The 16,797-nt window shown below is 40.9% G+C and overlaps 2 protein-coding genes across 2 annotated transcripts in view; both read left to right on the top strand.

Annotated features, from left to right (window-relative positions):
- The window catches only part of LOC148162016 (BCL-6 corepressor-like), a 53,698-nt gene extending 50,101 nt beyond the window's left edge, over positions 1-3,597 (top strand). Inside the window, 3 exon segments of the mRNA XM_088020461.1 lie at positions 736-813; positions 1,015-1,171; positions 3,306-3,597. Of these exon segments, the coding sequence (XP_087876587.1) occupies positions 736-813; positions 1,015-1,171; positions 3,306-3,597 (527 nt within the window).
- A 346-nt stretch (positions 3,598-3,943) lies between these two features.
- Positions 3,944-14,135, top strand: LOC148162015 (ubiquitin-like modifier-activating enzyme 1). The gene is given in 12 exon segments (XM_088020455.1): positions 3,944-3,991; positions 8,690-8,754; positions 8,979-9,174; positions 9,888-9,962; positions 10,077-10,266; positions 12,346-12,434; positions 12,641-12,733; positions 12,856-13,047; positions 13,545-13,646; positions 13,755-13,855; positions 14,007-14,023; positions 14,026-14,135. Coding segments are annotated over 12 exon segments (1,278 nt in total).
- The last annotated feature ends 2,662 nt before the right edge of the window (positions 14,136-16,797 follow it).

Genomic DNA, 16,797 nt, shown 5'->3' with positions numbered 1-16,797 from the left:
GCGGAGCTGCCCTTTAGTCCTTTCCCTGCCGATACTGGTCTGGGAGTCTGCACCCCGTCTCCAGCATGGGAGGGTATTGCCTACCCGCAGTGTAGGATACGGTCGCCTGGCTCCTCCCTTTTCCGTTGAACCTCCGATATCTGCCCATGGAATCACGGCTCCCCGCTTTGTACCTCAAAACCAAACGCTCGCGATATTCTGTTTGTAAAGATCCAGATCTATCTTCGTACATCTCAGGCTGATTTCGTGGGTGTTCAGAGTGGTCTGATAGATATTCAACTCAATTCCGGGGACCAGTTGGAATAGGGTCTCCTACTCCTCTGCCATCTTTCCCCTCTGTCTCAGGTTCTTCTATTTTTGCAAACAAAACAATGTCATTGGGGTTTTACAAGAGATTGCATTCAATGTGTAGGTTGCTTTGGTTATGGAAATTTTAAATATTAATTTTTTTAATCCATGCACAAAGCATATAGATATCTTTCCATTTATCTGCATTTTCTTAGATTTCTTTTAGCATAGTTTTATAGTTGTTAGTATACAAGTGTTTTGCCCCCTTGGTTAAGTTTATTCCTGAGTACTTATGCTTTTTGGTGCATTGTGCTATCATTTTATTTTCTTTTAGGATTGTTAGTGTATGGAAAAGCAATCAATTTCTGTATTTTGACTATGTGTCCTGCAACTTTGCTGAAATTGTTTAAGTTTTTAAAAATCTTATTATTTTTGTTTCCTCTCCAGATTATTTAAATGACCTTCAGGGTCACAATGGTGATGAGTTTATTGCTCCTTGGGAGTTCTATGGAAGTTCTGTGTGTGGTAAGCAATATGGTTTTCTCAGTTTACTGGGAAATGAATGTATAACATAACATTTCTCCCCGGTGTTGATGAAGTGTAAGTGAGTAGTGGGTGCTGTAAGCAGAGATCATTAGGAAATGTTGTCTTTTTCTTTAGAATCATTTAATTAATGAGACCTAAAATCTTAAGGGAGCCTACTGACTCTTTTTTTCTTTCCATTAGAACCAGATAATAAAGCTGGGCATAATGTTTTGGCAAACCCTCCAGGACCTGAGGACCAGTATGATGAAGATAAGGCTAACAGTGATGTGTTTGAATTTGAATTTTCAGACAGCCCTCTCTTACCATGTTATAACATCCAAGTGTCTGTTTATCAGGGGTAAGCATTTATATCATATGATTAAAAAGCATTGAGTCCTGGGGTAGCTGGACCTGAAAATCCTTTTAAGCAGGGGGGTGTGGGTGAGTACCTTCTAAGTGTCCATGAACCACATTTGATCTTTTCCAGAAAAGATTAGTTATACATCGTGGGGATCAGATACATAGAATAATATAAACTGTCAGAGCACAAAACATTAAAGTTGTCATTCACTGGACTCCACAGAAGAGTTGGTCCGTTGGATACTTCAGTACTACATTCTAGAAGCTTCCCAATATGCCCTTGTAGGTGCCCTCTCAGGCACATGAAGTGTACTGTACTATGTTGTTAGTCTCCCCTTTCATGTATGATAGGAAAATCATTATTCATGTTCCTGGAATCTTTGTATATAAGTTTTGCTTAAATCCAGTATTGCCCACATTGTGGAGCCAGCAGGCTCTGGTGACCAGTCTCTTGGTATGTATGTATTAACAGACCTGTGCTCTGCTGAGTGTTAACAAAAGAGATTAGTAAATATTAACATTCTCAATTTTTCAAATTATAAGTGTGTATGACATTATAAATCATAAGTTTTATTAATGATGGGAATCGTATATGTATATATATATTTATACATATGTATGCATATCTAGATATGTATGCATGCATATATATGCATATATTATGTATGCATATATGTATACATATGTGCACATGTGTATATATATGCAAGTGTATATATGTGCATATACATATGTATATATGTATGCATGTATATGTATACATGTGTGTGCAAGTGTATATATGTATGCATGTGTATATATGTGTGTGCATACATATGTATGCAAGTGTAAATATGTATGCATGCATGTGTATGTATGCATGTATGTATACATATGTATGCATGTGTATATATATGCATTCATATGTATGCCAGTGTTATACGTATAGATGGATGCATGTGTATATGTGCATATATTCATGCATACATATGTACTCAATGTGTGTATATGGATATAGGTACGCGTGTGCATATGGATATAGGTATGCATGTCTATGTATGTTTACAGGTATACGCATGTATATCTGTGCATATGTATGCAGACGTATATATGTGTGTGTGTATATATATATATATATAAATGTGTGCATGTGTGTGTATATATATATAGAGAGAGAGATGTATGTATGTTACAGAGTATATATAAGTAATGTGACAGTTTGCTTCTCAAAAACATCAATCCCAAAAGACATGAGTGATGGGGTGGAGATATGTGAAGGGAAAGAAACAATTGATAGCCTTCTATACTTACAATGCCCTATTGTCAGTGGGGTGGGGAGAAGAGATCTAAAGGTGTTTATAATCAATCCTCTTTGGTTGGGATAGACTTCCCTTGGTAACTACAGTGGGACACATTGATAGTTACTAACTCGAATATGGTCAGAGCTGAGTAGGACTTTGCCTGTTTTTATCAACAGTGAGAACAGTGAAGTGGCATTGTGATGAGTCTTGTTCTGATGTTCCTCCTTCTTTGTAAAAATTAGTTGGTCTTCTCTAGATGTTCTCTTAAAACCAGTCCAGGGGCGCCTGGGTGGCTCAGTTGGTTAAGCGACGGCCTTCGGCTCAGGTCATGATCCTGGAGTCCCAGGATCAAGACCCACTTCGGGCTCCCTGCTCAGCAGGGAGTCTGCTTCTCCTGCATCGGACTCCCTGCTCAGCGGGGAGTCTGCTTCTCCCTCTGACCTTCCCCCCTCTCATGTACTCTCTCTCTCTCATTCTCTCTCTCAAATAAATAAATAAAAATCTTTAAAAAAATAAAACGGATGAGTCCGGAATTACTCCCACTACAGGAAGAACAATATTGGTCTGCTTCTCCCTCTGACCTTCCCCCCTCTCATGTACTCTCTCTCTCTCTCATTCTCTCTCTCAAATAAATAAATAAAAATCTTAAAAAAAAAAAAAAAACAGATGAGTCCGGAATTACTCCCACTACAGGAAGAACAATATTGGTCTATGAGTGGTAATGGGAAGGAATGGTAGGGGCAGGGGTAGAAGTGGAAGAACAGGCTCTTGTTACATTTGGGTGCTAATTAATTATTGGAAGCAACTTTCATTTTGCCAGAAATTTGAACCACTTTCCTTTGTATTTTGTAGGGCACGAAACTGGTTTTTGCTTTCAGATGTACTTAAGAAATTGAAAATGTCATCCTGCATATTTCGCTGCAATTTTCCAAACTTAGAAATCATCACAATTACAGAGGCAGAGTTTTACAGGCAGGTTTCAGCAAGTTTCTTATACTCTTGCTCCAAAGACCTGGAAGCTTTCAATCCTGAAAGCAAGGAACTACTAGTTTTGGTTGAAATCACAAACGAACTTCAGACCCTGCTCGGCTCCTCCATAGAGTGGTTAAATCCTAGTGACATGGTGTTGGAGAAGGACCACTGATGAACAGTCTAGTCCCACTGTGTACAATGTGTTGTTGGGTCAATGTTATACATATTTGTCAAAATACAACTATTTTTTTTTTCTAAAGGGACATGATTACTTATGAAAATATCTCTGCTTTATCTAAGACTCCAGTTGGAAGACTTAGACGGATGTTTTTCTTTTTAAATTAGTTTTTATGAAATTGCTGATGTGTTTTACTTTTAAATGTACAGAGCAGCTCTGTAATAAGTTTGTTTTCACCTGGAATGTTTTCTTTTCTTTCTCTTTTTTATTTTTTTAAAGAGAGAGAGTTAATTAGGTAAGAGAGGCTTGTGTGTGACTTTTTTTTTCATACAAATACCTGATGACAGAGCTGTTAACTGTCATAAGTGAGGTCATCAACTTTGAGAAGGTATTTGGGAGAACAAATTTGGTAAAGGCACTTGAGATTGGAACGTTTTATTTGCAGAATATACGCTATTGGCCGCATGAATGCTGTTGGATTCAATTTAAAACCACACCCACACATAGCATTTAATTGTATGAACTTTATCTCATATCATAAAAGCTACAAAATTAGTTTTCATGCTTCAACTGGATTGTTTTTGTATTTTGTTGTCTTAATAAAGGAGATTTTTAGCTATTTTTCTGTCCATTGCCTGAAAATTATCTGGAATTGGTGCTTAAAAATATGCAGAAACTGAACTTTTTTTGAATTTGTTTTTCAACGTGTATTCTAACTTTTACAAGTAAATTCTGCCTTTTTAACAGTTTTACAAAAATGTTCTGAAGAGGCAATAAAACCATTGAATAAATGAGAAATTGAAGTATCTTGTGTTCTGTGTTTCTAAAATATGTTTTTTACTGCTATTTAAGAAATTGGTGTTCACATTCTTATCTTTATATCAACTTACCATCCTAACCATTTTCAAAAGTACAGTTTGTTAAATATACAATCATAATGGTATTAAATACAATCATAATGTTGTGCTAACATCACCATCATCCATCTCAAGAATTCTTTTCATCTTGCAAAACTGAAACTGTGAAACAATAACTGCCCATTCCTCCCTGCCGTATTCCCTGGTACATTATTCTCTGTGTAATTTTGACTATTCTCAGTACCCCATAAAAGAGGAATTATATAGTATTTGCCTTTTTTGTGACTACTTTATTTCACTTAGGCTTAATATCCTGAAGGTTTGCCATGTTGTAGAATTCCCTTCCTTTTTAAGGATGGGAATTTTTTAAGGCTGAATGGCATTCTATAGTACGTATAATACCATGTTTTGCTTGCCCTTTCTTTCATCTGTTGGGGGAACTCGGGTTTCTTCCACTTTAGCTATCATGAATAATGCCACTATGAACATGGATGTAAAGTAACTCTTCAAGACCCTTTCAATTCTGTTAGGGGCATACCCAGAAGTAGAATTACTGGTTTATAACATAATGATAGTTTTAGTTATTTTTAGGGACCAACATTCTGCTTTCCATTAGGAGCTAGACAGTTTTACATTACAGACAACAGTGAACAAAGGTTCCATTATCCACATCCTCACCAACACATGTTTTGCGAATTATTTTAACTTTGTGAGTCCAGTTTGTCTTTTGTTGTCTGTGCTTTTGGTGTCATATCCAAGAAATTATTGCTAAATTCAATGTCATGAAGCTTTTGCCCTATATTTTCATTTAAGAGTTTTGTAATTTTAGTTCTTGCGTGTATTCTGAGTATATGGTGTTTTGTTAGGCCCTGACTTTATTCTTTTGCATGTAGACGTCCGGTTTTCCCAGCACATTTGTTGAAAACACTGTCATTTCCCCCACGTGATTGGTCTTGGCACCCTGTCGAAATTCATTTGACCATATATGTAGGGACTTATACTGGGTATTATTTTGTCCCATTGGTCTCTATACCTTTCTTCATGCAATAGCAGTTTTGATTACTGTAGCTTTGTAGTAAGATTTAAAATCAGGAAATGTTATCCTCCAGGTCTGTTCTTTTTCAAAGTTATGTTGGAGGTTCAGGGTCCCATGAGATTGCACATGAATTTAGGATGGATCTCTATTTCTGGAAAATAAAAAGGTCATTGGGAATTTGGCAGTGATTGTACTGAGTCTGTAGATAGCTTTGGGTGCCAGGGACATCTTAACATTAACTCTACTAACCCATTAACATGGAATGCCTGTCCATTTACTTGTGTCTTTAATGTCTTTAACATTTCATTGTTTTCATTATACAGATCTTTCACTTCCTTGGTTAACTTAATTCCTAACTACTTATTCTTCCTCATTCTGTTTTATACTTTGAATTTTTTCTTAATTTTCTTTTTGGTTATGGTTACTGTGTAGAAATGCAACTGATCTCTTTTTTATTTAGGTATGATTTACATACACTAATAGTTTCAGGTGTTGAATTTAGTGATTCATCACTTACATACAATACCCAGTGCTCATCACAAGTGCCCTCCTTAATGCCCATCACCCACCTCACACATCCCCCACACACTCCCCTCTGGTAACTATCAGTTTGTTCTCTAGAGTTAAGAATCCCTTATTAATTTGTCATCTCTCTCCTTTGTTTCCTTTGGATGTTCCTATTTCTTAAACTCCAGATATGAGTGAAAGCATATGGTATTTGTGTTTCTCTGCCTGACTTGTTTCACTTAATATGATACTCTCCAGCTCCATCCACATCATTGTAAATGGCAAGATTTCATTCTTTTATGGTTGAGTAATATTCCATCATATATATTATATTATGTATATATCTGTACATATGACCAAAAGATATATATGTATATCTTTTGTATCCATTCATCAGTCGGTGGATATTTGGCCTCTATCCATAACTCGGCTATTGTTGACAATGCAGCTATAAAGATTGGGGTGCATATATATCTTCAATTCAGTATTTTTGTATAATTTGGGTCAATACCTAATAATGCAATTGCTGGATCCTAGGGGTATTTCTATTTTTAACATTTGAGGACCATCCATACTGTTTCCCATGGTGGCTGCACCAGTTCTCATTCGCACCAACAGTGCAGGAGGGTTCCCCTTCCTCCACATCTTCACCAACACCTGTTGTTTCTTGTATTGTTAATTTTAGCCATTCTGACCGGTGTGAGGTGATGGCTCACTGGAGTTTTGATCTGTATTTTCCTGATGGGATGAGTAATGTTGAACATCTTTTCATGTGTCTGATGTCCATCTGGATGTTGTATTTGGAGAAATGTCGGTTCATGTCTTCTGACCATTTTTTTAAACTGGATTATTTGTTTTCTGGGTGTGGAGTCCTATAAGTTCTTTATATATTTTCCATACTAACCCTTTATCGTGTATGCCATTTGCAAATAACTTCTCCCACTCCATAGGTTGGCTTTTAGTTTTATTTATTGTTTCCTTCTCTGTACAGAAGCTTCTTATCTATATGAAATCCCAATAATTCATTTTTTAAGATTTTACTTATTTATTAGAGAGACAGACATAGGAGAGAGCACAAGCAGGGGGAGCAGCAGAAGGAGAGAGAAAAGCAGGCCCTCTGCTGAGCAGGAGCCTGATGTGGGGCTCAATCTCAGGACCCTGAGATCATGACCTGAGCCAAAGGCAGATGCTTAATGACTGAGCCACCCAGGTGCCCCCAATAATTCATTTTTGCTATTGTTTCCCTTGCCTCTGGCAACGTGTCCACTAAGAAATTATGACTGAGGTTGAGTAAGTTAGTACTTGTGTTCTCCAGGATTTTCATGGGTTCCTGTCTCACATTTAGGTCATTCATCCATTTTGAATTTATTTTTGTGTATGGTGTAAGAGAGGGTTCCAGTTCCAATCTTCTGTGTGTTGCTGTCCAGTTTTCCCAACACCATTTGTTGAAGAGACTGTCTTTTTTCCCATGGGATGTTTTTCCTGCTTTGTTGAGGATTTGTTAACCATAGAGTTGTCATATAGGGTCTATTTCTGGGTTTTCTATTGATCTATGTGTCTGTTTCTGTGCCAGTATTCATTATAGCTTTGTAATATAACTTGATTTCTGGAATTGTGATGCCTCCAGGTTTGCTATCCTTTTTCAAGTTTCCTTTGGCCATTTGGGGTCTTTTTTGGTTCCATACAGATGTTAGGATTGTTTGTTCCAGCTCTGTGAAAAATGCTGGTGGTATACTTGGATAGGGATTGCATTAAATGTATAGAATGCTTTGGGTAGTATAGACATTTAACAATGTTTGTTCTTCCAGTCCATTAGCAGGGAATATCTTTCCATTTTGTTTTGTGTGTGTGTCCTCTTCAATTTATTTCATTGGTGTTTCATAGTTTTCAGACTACAGGTCGTTTACACTTTTGTTAGGTTTATTCCTAGGTATCTTACAGTTTTTGGTGCAATTGCAAGTGAGATTGCATCCTTGATTTCTCTTTCTGCTGCTTCTTTATTGGTGCATAGAAATGCAACAGATTTCTGTACATTGATCTTTTTTTATCCTGTGATTTTACTGAGTTTGTGTATTAATTCTAGCAATATTTTTGGTGGGGTCTTTCAGGTTTTCTATATAGAGTATCATGTCATCTCCAAAGAGTGAAACTTTGACTTCTTTCCTTGCTGATTTGGATGCCTTTTATTTTGCTGAGGTTAGGATGTCCACTATGTGTTGAACAACAGTGGTGCAAGTGGACATCCTGTCATGTTCCTGTCCTTTGAAGAAAAGCTCTCAGTTTTTCCCCATTGAGGGTGATATTAGCTGAGGGTTTTCATATATGGCCTTTATGATGTTGAGGTACGTTCCCTCTACCCCTACTTTCTTGAGGGTTTCCATCATGAATGGATGTCGTATTTTGTGAAATGCTTTCACTGCATCTACTGAGAGGATCATACGGTTCTTATCCTTTTTTTTTTATTATTAATGTGGTGTATCACAATCAACTTCTAAATACTGAACCACCCTTTGCAGTGCAGGGATAAATCCCACTTGATCATGTTGAGTGATTCTTTAATGTACTATTGGATTTGATTTGCTTGTATTTTATTGAGAACTTCTGCATCCCTGTTCATCAGGAATATTGACCTGAAACTGTCACTTTTGTCTCTCAGCCCCATGTAATCTCTTTGCTTTGTCTGCAGTGGGCTTGGGATGAGTTTGAAGGTCTCTTCAAGCAGCCAGCAGAAAATGTCAACCAGTATCTCACGTGAGTAATCCTGTCCAAATGCTCTCTCACTTGTCCCCTTCATACATGCCAACCAAGCATATTGTAACCACCGTATGGTTCAGCACCAGCCACATGTTCTGAATAAATTAGTGAATGTTTGGGCGTCATGCCATTGGAGAATGGGAATCAGCTCTCCATGCAGTTAGGCCCATTCCTGGCGCCTCTGTGCAAGATTAGCCCATTGTCGCTCTGATTCCTGTTAGAGACTCCAAGTTTGTGGAACGGACGCTGCGCCTGGTAGGCACCCAACCCCTGCAGATGCTGGAGGCTGTGCAGCATAGCCTGGTACTACAGCGCCCACAGACCTGGGCTGACTGTGTGACTTGGGCTTACCACCACTGGCACACTCAGTACTCCAACAACATTTGCCAGCTTTTGTGCAACTTTCCACCTGACCAGGTATTACATACTTGCTGAGTTCATTTGGCAGAATGTATTTTCTGGAAACAGGGAGTGTGCTGAGGGCTCTTGATGCAGCTAATTCAGCTATGGCAGGCACACCAAGACCATTTTACGAGATCTCATGAAATGATTGAGCCAGTGCTTCGGGGGCAGCATGGGTGGCTTAGTCAGTTAAGTGTTTACCTGTGGCTCATTTCATGATCCCAGGGTCCTGGGGTTGAGTCCCGCATCAGGCTCCCTGATCTGTGGGAAGCCTGCTTCTCCCCCTTACCCCCACAGTGCCATTCCCATTGCTTGTGTGCTCTCTCACACTCAAATAAAATCTGGGGGGAAAAAAAGACTGTTTTTCCCCTCTCCCTCTGCCCTCCCCCCCAAAATAAATAAATAAATCTTTTTAAAAAGTATAAGTGGTTCACATCCCAGCTTCATTTGACCTTGGGGCAAGTCATGTATTTTCTCTCTGCATCTTAGTATCCTCCTCTGTAAATAATAATGACCTAGTTCTTGGGAGTTTTTTGAGGATGAATTTGTATTAAGTTATTTAAGTTAGTATAGTGCTGATAATTCATTAAGATATTGATAAATAGTTCTATATATATCTCAAAGTGAGTGCCCAGGGATGGTGAGTTAGGACTTCTAGGTCTTAGATGAGGGGGTCAGGATTGTCTCCTCTCAAGCCCTGCTGCCCCAAACCGTTTCTGTCCTCTTAGCTTACAAGCTCTGGAGCCCTATTCTGGTCTGGGCCCAAACGCTGTCCACACCCACTCATCCTTGATGTCAACAATGTAAGTCTCCCCCTAGGGTATCCTGGGATTGGGTGGAAAGTGGGTGGCTGGGAAGAAGGCTGAGGTTCCACAGTGAGGACTGATGTGCTTACCAGTCCATATCTTGCCCTCTAGCCCCTGCATCTGGATTATGTGATAGCTGCTGACAACCTCTTTGCCCAGACCTATGGGCTGATGGGGTCTCAGGACAGAGCTGCTGTGGCCATACTTCTACAGTCTGTGCATGTCCCTCAATTCACCCCCAAGTCTGCTGTCAAGATCCATGTCTCTGACCAGGAGCTTCAGAACACCAGTGCCTCTGTTGGTGAGGGTGCTTAATCCAGTTGACCCAGAGTGCCATTCCACTTATCTCCTGAGTTTCCACACTAGTTGTCCTACTTTCTCTGCTCTGAGTTCCCAAGCCTGACTTTTACCCATGCTGTCCTTTGGTCTTTGTTCCCTCCGGTGTAAAATAATGATCAGTGGTTGAGGTAAATTCTTTCATCTATTCCTCCTTTCTCTTCCCATTTTTCTTTTTCCCATTCTGGCTCTCAGGAGGATTAATTGTACATCTTCTTTCTATGTGTGTGTTTGCCTTTTTTGTTCTCCTTTCCTCCATTTTCTTCTTGTTCTGTTTTTCAGACTGTTGGCGAATAGTCTGCCTTGATGTCTTCTCTGGGTCATCTCCTTCCCAGTATCCTCATCCATATCCCCAACTTCCATCTGTATGTATTTTCATCCTAGTGTTGACTTCTATGTCTTTCTTCATCTCCTCTCAAGATCTTCCTCCTCATCTCACCATTTGAAACTACCTTCCAACTCCCAACTTCCATCTTCCTCTATCTCTCTCTTATCTTGTCTCATGCTCTGTAAGTTCCTCTCTATATTGTATGTTTTCAGTGTATATCTTTCCTTTTTGTTGTTGTTTTTGTTTTTGTTTCCTGTATATCTGTCCCCATCCTGCTCTTTTCCAAATATCTCATCTCTCTTGTTCCTCTCTGTATATTTCTCTGTGTGCATCTCTCTGGTTGTCAACCCTGCATGAATTTCCCTCTAGCTCATCCTCCATACATACTCTATCTCTACCATTCCTCTTCTTCCTCTTCACCTTCATATTTTGATTTTATCCTATTCACATTTCTCTCCTCTTCCTATTTTTCCCTACTGCTCCTTCTTGTATCTTCTTCCCCTCTGTTTCTGTCCTGTCTCCCTCCCCATCTCTCCATTTCCCTCTGTGTCATTCTTTAAAATCTCCTATCTCTGCATCATAATCTACATTTTTTTAAATTACAGTGGAAACACCTAAGTTTTACAGTGATAACCACTTTTTTTTTAGAAAGATTTTATGTATTTATTTGACAGACAGAGAGCGCACGCACAAGCAGGGGGAGTGGCAGACAAGGGAGAGGGAGAAGCAGGCTCCCCGCTGAGCAGGGAGCCTGATGTGGAGCTTGATCCCAGGACCCTCAGCTGAAGGCAGACGTTTAACTGATGGAGTCACCCAGGCATCCCAAGTGTTAACCCTTTTTAAGTATTCTGTTCAGTAGCATTAAATATACCAGTGCTGTTGTGAAACATCTCCAGGACTTTGTCACTTTTCAAATCTGAAATTCTGGGGGCGCCTGGGTTGCTCATTAGGTTGAGCAACTGCCTTCGGCTCAGGTCATGATCCTGGAGTCCCAGGATCGCGTTCCACATGGGGCTCCCTGCTCAGCAGGGAGTCTGCTGGAGAAGACCTCCTCTGACCTTCCTCCCTCTCATGCTCTCTCTCTACCATTCTCTCTCTCCCTCAATAAATAAATAAAAATCTTTTAAAAAAATCTGAAATTCTGTCCACACTAAAATAGCTCTCCAGTCTTCTGCCCAGGTCCTGGCAACCACCATTCTATTTTCTGTGTCTATAAAGTTGTACTCATAAATCTATATCTTATGTAAATGGAATCATGAGGTACTTGTCTTTCCATCTTTAACCATAATATCCTCTGGCTCCATCCATGTCCTTGCAGATGGCAAGATTTCATTCCTTCTGATGGCTGAGTAATATCCCACTGTGTACACACATCACTTCAACTAGTCATCTGTGAATGGACACTTGGACTGCTTCTGCCTCTTAATCTGTTCTGAATAGTGCTACTATCTACATCCTTTCTTAGTGTTAATCATCTTTGTTCCTCAACATGTCCATTTGTATCTCTCTTCATGGTCCTACCCATCTCTACCTCTTTCTTTCTTGTGTGGGGTGTTTTCTGCTCTACCTTCCCCTGCTCCCCCAACTCTTTCCCAGTGTCTCTCCTATTTAAATCCTTTATCTGTCTGAAATCTCTGCCCCATTCTCATCTCCCGCTTTCTCCTCAGACTGTGCCCTAGAATTGAAAGGGCTAACACATTCCCTCCCTTTCTGCAGATGATAGCCGCCTACAGGAGCTCAAAGCCATGCTTCCCAGCCCAGAGAAGCTTGCTGGGTTCAAGATGTACCCTATCAGCTTTGAGAAGGTGCTGGGGAGGGGTGGGACCCTCAACAGGTTAGGAGCATGGGCTGAGCCATCATAGGCTTTTGTGGGAATTACAGGCCTGGTAGATTCTTTGGCTGGTCTGTAAAGTAATTGAGATGAAATATAGTTGAATCCTTAGTAGCCAAGAAACCTTGTTTCCCTCTAACTCCCTCTTTTGTATCCGTCCTCCCCTCCCACTCACAACAGAATGATAATACCAGCTTTCATGTGGATTTCATTGTGGTTGCATCCAACCTCCAAGCAGAAAACTATAACACTCCCCCTGCAGATTGGCATAAGGTAATGAGAGCATAGAGCTAAGCTTTCACCCTTTCTCAAGGATGAGTCTCCCACGTTTGTCCTCTTCTGTAGACCCTGAACCTCTCTAATGACTACCTCTCCAGTCATCTTCTGTCTCACAGAGCAAGCTGATTGCAGGGAAGATCATCCCTGCCATTGCCACAACCACAGCAGCAATAGTTGGCCTCGTGTGTCTGGAGCTGTACAAAGTGATGCTGGGACTCTGGCTGCTTGAATCTGATAAGAACAGCTTTATGAACTTGGCCCTGCCCTTCTTCAGCTTCTCTGAACCCCTTGCCCCACCCTGTCACCAGGTGGGGACATGCTTATAGGGAAACCTTTGGTTTTGCCCATCAATGAGTGAGGCTGTGTGTTATGTGGTGGGTAGGATGTGTGTCTGTATCTATGTACAACTGTCTCATAGCAGGTGGCGCTTTGTATGTTTGTGTTCCCGTACCTTTTGTATACCATTTGTCCATTCATCATACAGTTTTTTGAATTGTGCAAAGTATGAATGTGACTGGGCATATTTAAGAATTAATGAGAAGGCCAATATAGTTAGGCGATATTAAATGGGAAGGTAAAGGAAGTGGAAGGTGAGTGAAGGAGATAACAGGATCACCATAATTATTGTGGAGACATATTGGTCAATATAAGAATATCACCTGTTTGCACACAATGATATGGGGCCACAGGAAGGCTAGGACAAAAGAAGGTTGTGATTGATATGTCTTAAAAAGTCAAGTCGAGTGGTTGGGCCAGGATCATCTGGGTTAGCCTGTATTGCACTCCCCTGTGTTTTGTCCTACAGTGCTATAACCAAGAGTGGACATTGTGGGATTGCTCTGACATACAGGGGCTACAGCCTAATAGTGAAGAGATGACTCTCAAACAGTTCCTTAACTACTTTAAGGTGAACCTTTTCTACAGTTACTCCACCTAGGGGTGGTGGTTGTGCAGGTGATCTGTACTCTCCTTTTCTGTGACACTGTTGTCTGTCCTCCTTCCCATCCTCCTCCAGACAGAGCACAAATTAGAGATTACCATGCTGCCCCAAGGTGTATCCATGCTGTACTCCTTCTTCATGCCACCTACCAAACTCAGGGAACAGTTGAATCTGCTGTGAGTTGGCCACTGGGCAGGCTGAGGAAGGCCCTGTGTGGGGTGGGAAGGCTTACTACTTAATGTTCATGGTTATCCCTGGCTTCTTTACCTCCATATATCTACACTCTCTTGCTTCCTACCTCCCTGACCCTCTTCTCTCTCTTCCCAGGATGACAGAAATTGTGAGCCCAGCCAAAAGCTGGGCCACCATGTGCGGGCACTGGTTCTTGAGCTGTGCTGCAATGATGAGACTGGCGAGGATGTTGAGTTTCCCTATGTACGATACACCATCTGCTGACTCCCCAGTTCCCAAACACTTTAGTTTCAGATCCCTTCTAGTTGTGGCAAACATATGCCTAGCCAGGCACATAGCTTTACATCCTTTTGAGAACTTTTTTGTGTGTGTGTGGTTGCTTTCTACTGTTTAGAATTGGAATGGCTAATAAAGACTTATTAATGCAAATGTGGCATGTCCTGGTTTCGGCAGTGGCCCATGCCCTGTGTCCTCTGGGAAATGATGGGCTGCCTATACCTTCGTTCAGGTAGTAATTCAAAGGGTTCAGCCACACCCCAGAAACATGGAATCAGCCCCAAATCCAAGGTCATGGGACAGAGAGGATTAAATGCAGCTGATCTCATAAATGTGAGGTTTCCTTCCTTTTCCTCCTGTCCTCCCTCCTCAAAAAAGAAATAGAGGCAATAGTAGGCTACAAGGCAGGTCTGCCTTTGCCGTATGTGTTAAATTTCACTTTCTTGATCATACCTTTGCTACCTCCAACCATGTGTCATACTGATTTTAAGACATAGTAGACATCCTGGACCCAGACTGTCGGTCTGAATACTAAGCCTTGCCAATATGTGTTATCCTCTCACATTTCTTAACTGTTTTGTGTCTCAGTTCCACATGTGGAAGAAAATGAAGGAATAGAGGATTATTATGAGGGATAAAGGCATTTAATGTCTGTAAGGTGGTTACTACTTGGCATACGGTATGTGTGTTGTACATACATATACTGTTCTTATTTGAGAATGCACTTTAGCTACTCTAAACTTCTTTTTTTCCTGTTAGAACTTGGTCCCATCCCACCTCACTTGATGCATTGAGACCATCCACAAAATGGTTCTGTAAGAGGAACTCCAGTGCTCCTGGACTGTGATGCCAGTGCCTTAAGACATATTATACCCTTACTACTAAAATTATTTTGTAGAGCACATCCACAGAACAAAAGCTCTTCCTTACTCCGCCCCACCTCCCTTTACCATAGGTCTCCTTGTTGTTTTCCTCAAAAGTCTTCAGGCCTCCTACCATTGTGGAGAGAGCTCGCTTCCAAGACTGAGGGGGTTTTATATGTTAAATCTGACAGCAGGAGTCTCACTGCTATCCCCACAAGTAATGCAGGGCACACACTTTCTCCACCAGTGCTTTTGGCATGTCTACATCTGTGTCTTCCCCATTGGAACCACTTGGGTAGTTAAGGATACCACTCACAAACCTCACTGAGCATTGTTCAGCATTCTGCCCAGAAGGATTTTCTTTCACCCCCTGTCCAGCAATGCGCCAGAGAGGGACTATGGTGTTGCAACTGTCTACTTTTAGGTGGTGCCTGCATATAGCGCAGAACCATCTGAAACCAGGCCTGAGTCTTTCTCTGTCAACTGAATATAGGAATCCCCTGAGGCCATCGGGGCAGGCTGGAAGATAGAAGGCAGTGTAGCAGGAGTGGGGATCACAGGCATTTGGGGCCACCAATTCATCTAATTTCCTTGTGCTTTTACAACTTTCTTGGGCCTGACCTCATACATACCACTTCCATTTGATGATGCCAGTGTTGCTGTGCATGGCCAACTTCATGGCCTAATGGACCAGACAACTCCCAGTTCATAATGGGCATGTGGGATTGCATCGTTAGTCCATGGTCCAGTTCCTATATGGTTTAGTCTCTGATTAGACCCAGTAGCAGACCAAAGGCTGGTTCTCAAAGGCAGAGTAAGGATGGCAGGGATTTGCTAAAAAAAAAATTCTAAGGGCCTGTGCTACAGTTCAAGGGCCACTAACACTTTAAGCACCATTGAATCTGCTAGATTGTATGTCCCAGATGGCAGAGCACTTTGCAGTGCTGTCTGGAACTGTTGCAGACTTTTCTGCTCTTCTCGGCTCTGGTAAAACTAACAAATTCTTGGGCCACCCAGCAGAGAGATCAGAGTAATAGGTCTGGGATAGACTACCCAAAAGAGCAATATGTTGCCTTTAAAATTCAAACTCAGGCATTATGAATCCTTTTTAGTTGAAAGATGACCACATGCAACTATTTATTACCTATGTTAGAAGGGATATATCAACATGCTCCATCCACATATGCTTGTGAAGGCTGAGAAATCCAAGCTCTGTAGTCCAGATCTGCAAACTAAAGACTCAAAATGGCCAACAGTTTAGTATAAAGCTGTTGCAGTTGGCGTCTGAGCCCAAAGCAGGGCAAGACCCGTGTCCCAGCTTGAACATAGGTTGAGACGATTCTTTTTTTTTTCTTTTTAATTTTTTTATTGTTATGTTAATCACCATATATTACATCATTAGTTTTTGATGCAGTGTTCCATGATTCATTGTTCATAACACCCAGTGCTCCATGCAGAACGTGCCCTCCTCAATACCCATCACCAGGCTAACACATCCCCCTACCCCCTCCCCTCTAGAACCCTCAGTTTGTTTTTCAGAGTCCATCATCTCTCATGGTTCGTCTCCCCCTCTGACATACTCCCCTTTTCTTCCTCTCCTGTTATCTTCTTCTTTTTCTTTTTTCTTAAAATATGTTGCATTATTTGTTTCAGAAGTACAGATCTGTGATTCAACAGTCTTGCACAATTCACAGCACTCACCGTAGCACATACCCCCCCAATGTCTATCACCCAGCCACCCCATCCCTCCCACCCCCAACCACTTCAGTAACACTCAGTTTGTTTCC

The sequence above is a fragment of the Eumetopias jubatus genome, unplaced genomic scaffold (genome assembly GCF_037043125.1).
Source record: "Eumetopias jubatus isolate StellerSeaLion01/CBP00866 unplaced genomic scaffold, mEumJub1_p1.0 scaffold_27, whole genome shotgun sequence".
NCBI lineage: Eukaryota > Metazoa > Chordata > Mammalia > Carnivora > Otariidae > Eumetopias > Eumetopias jubatus.
The sequence above is the reverse complement of the archived record's forward strand: the minus strand, read 5'-3'. Positions and strand labels throughout refer to the sequence as shown.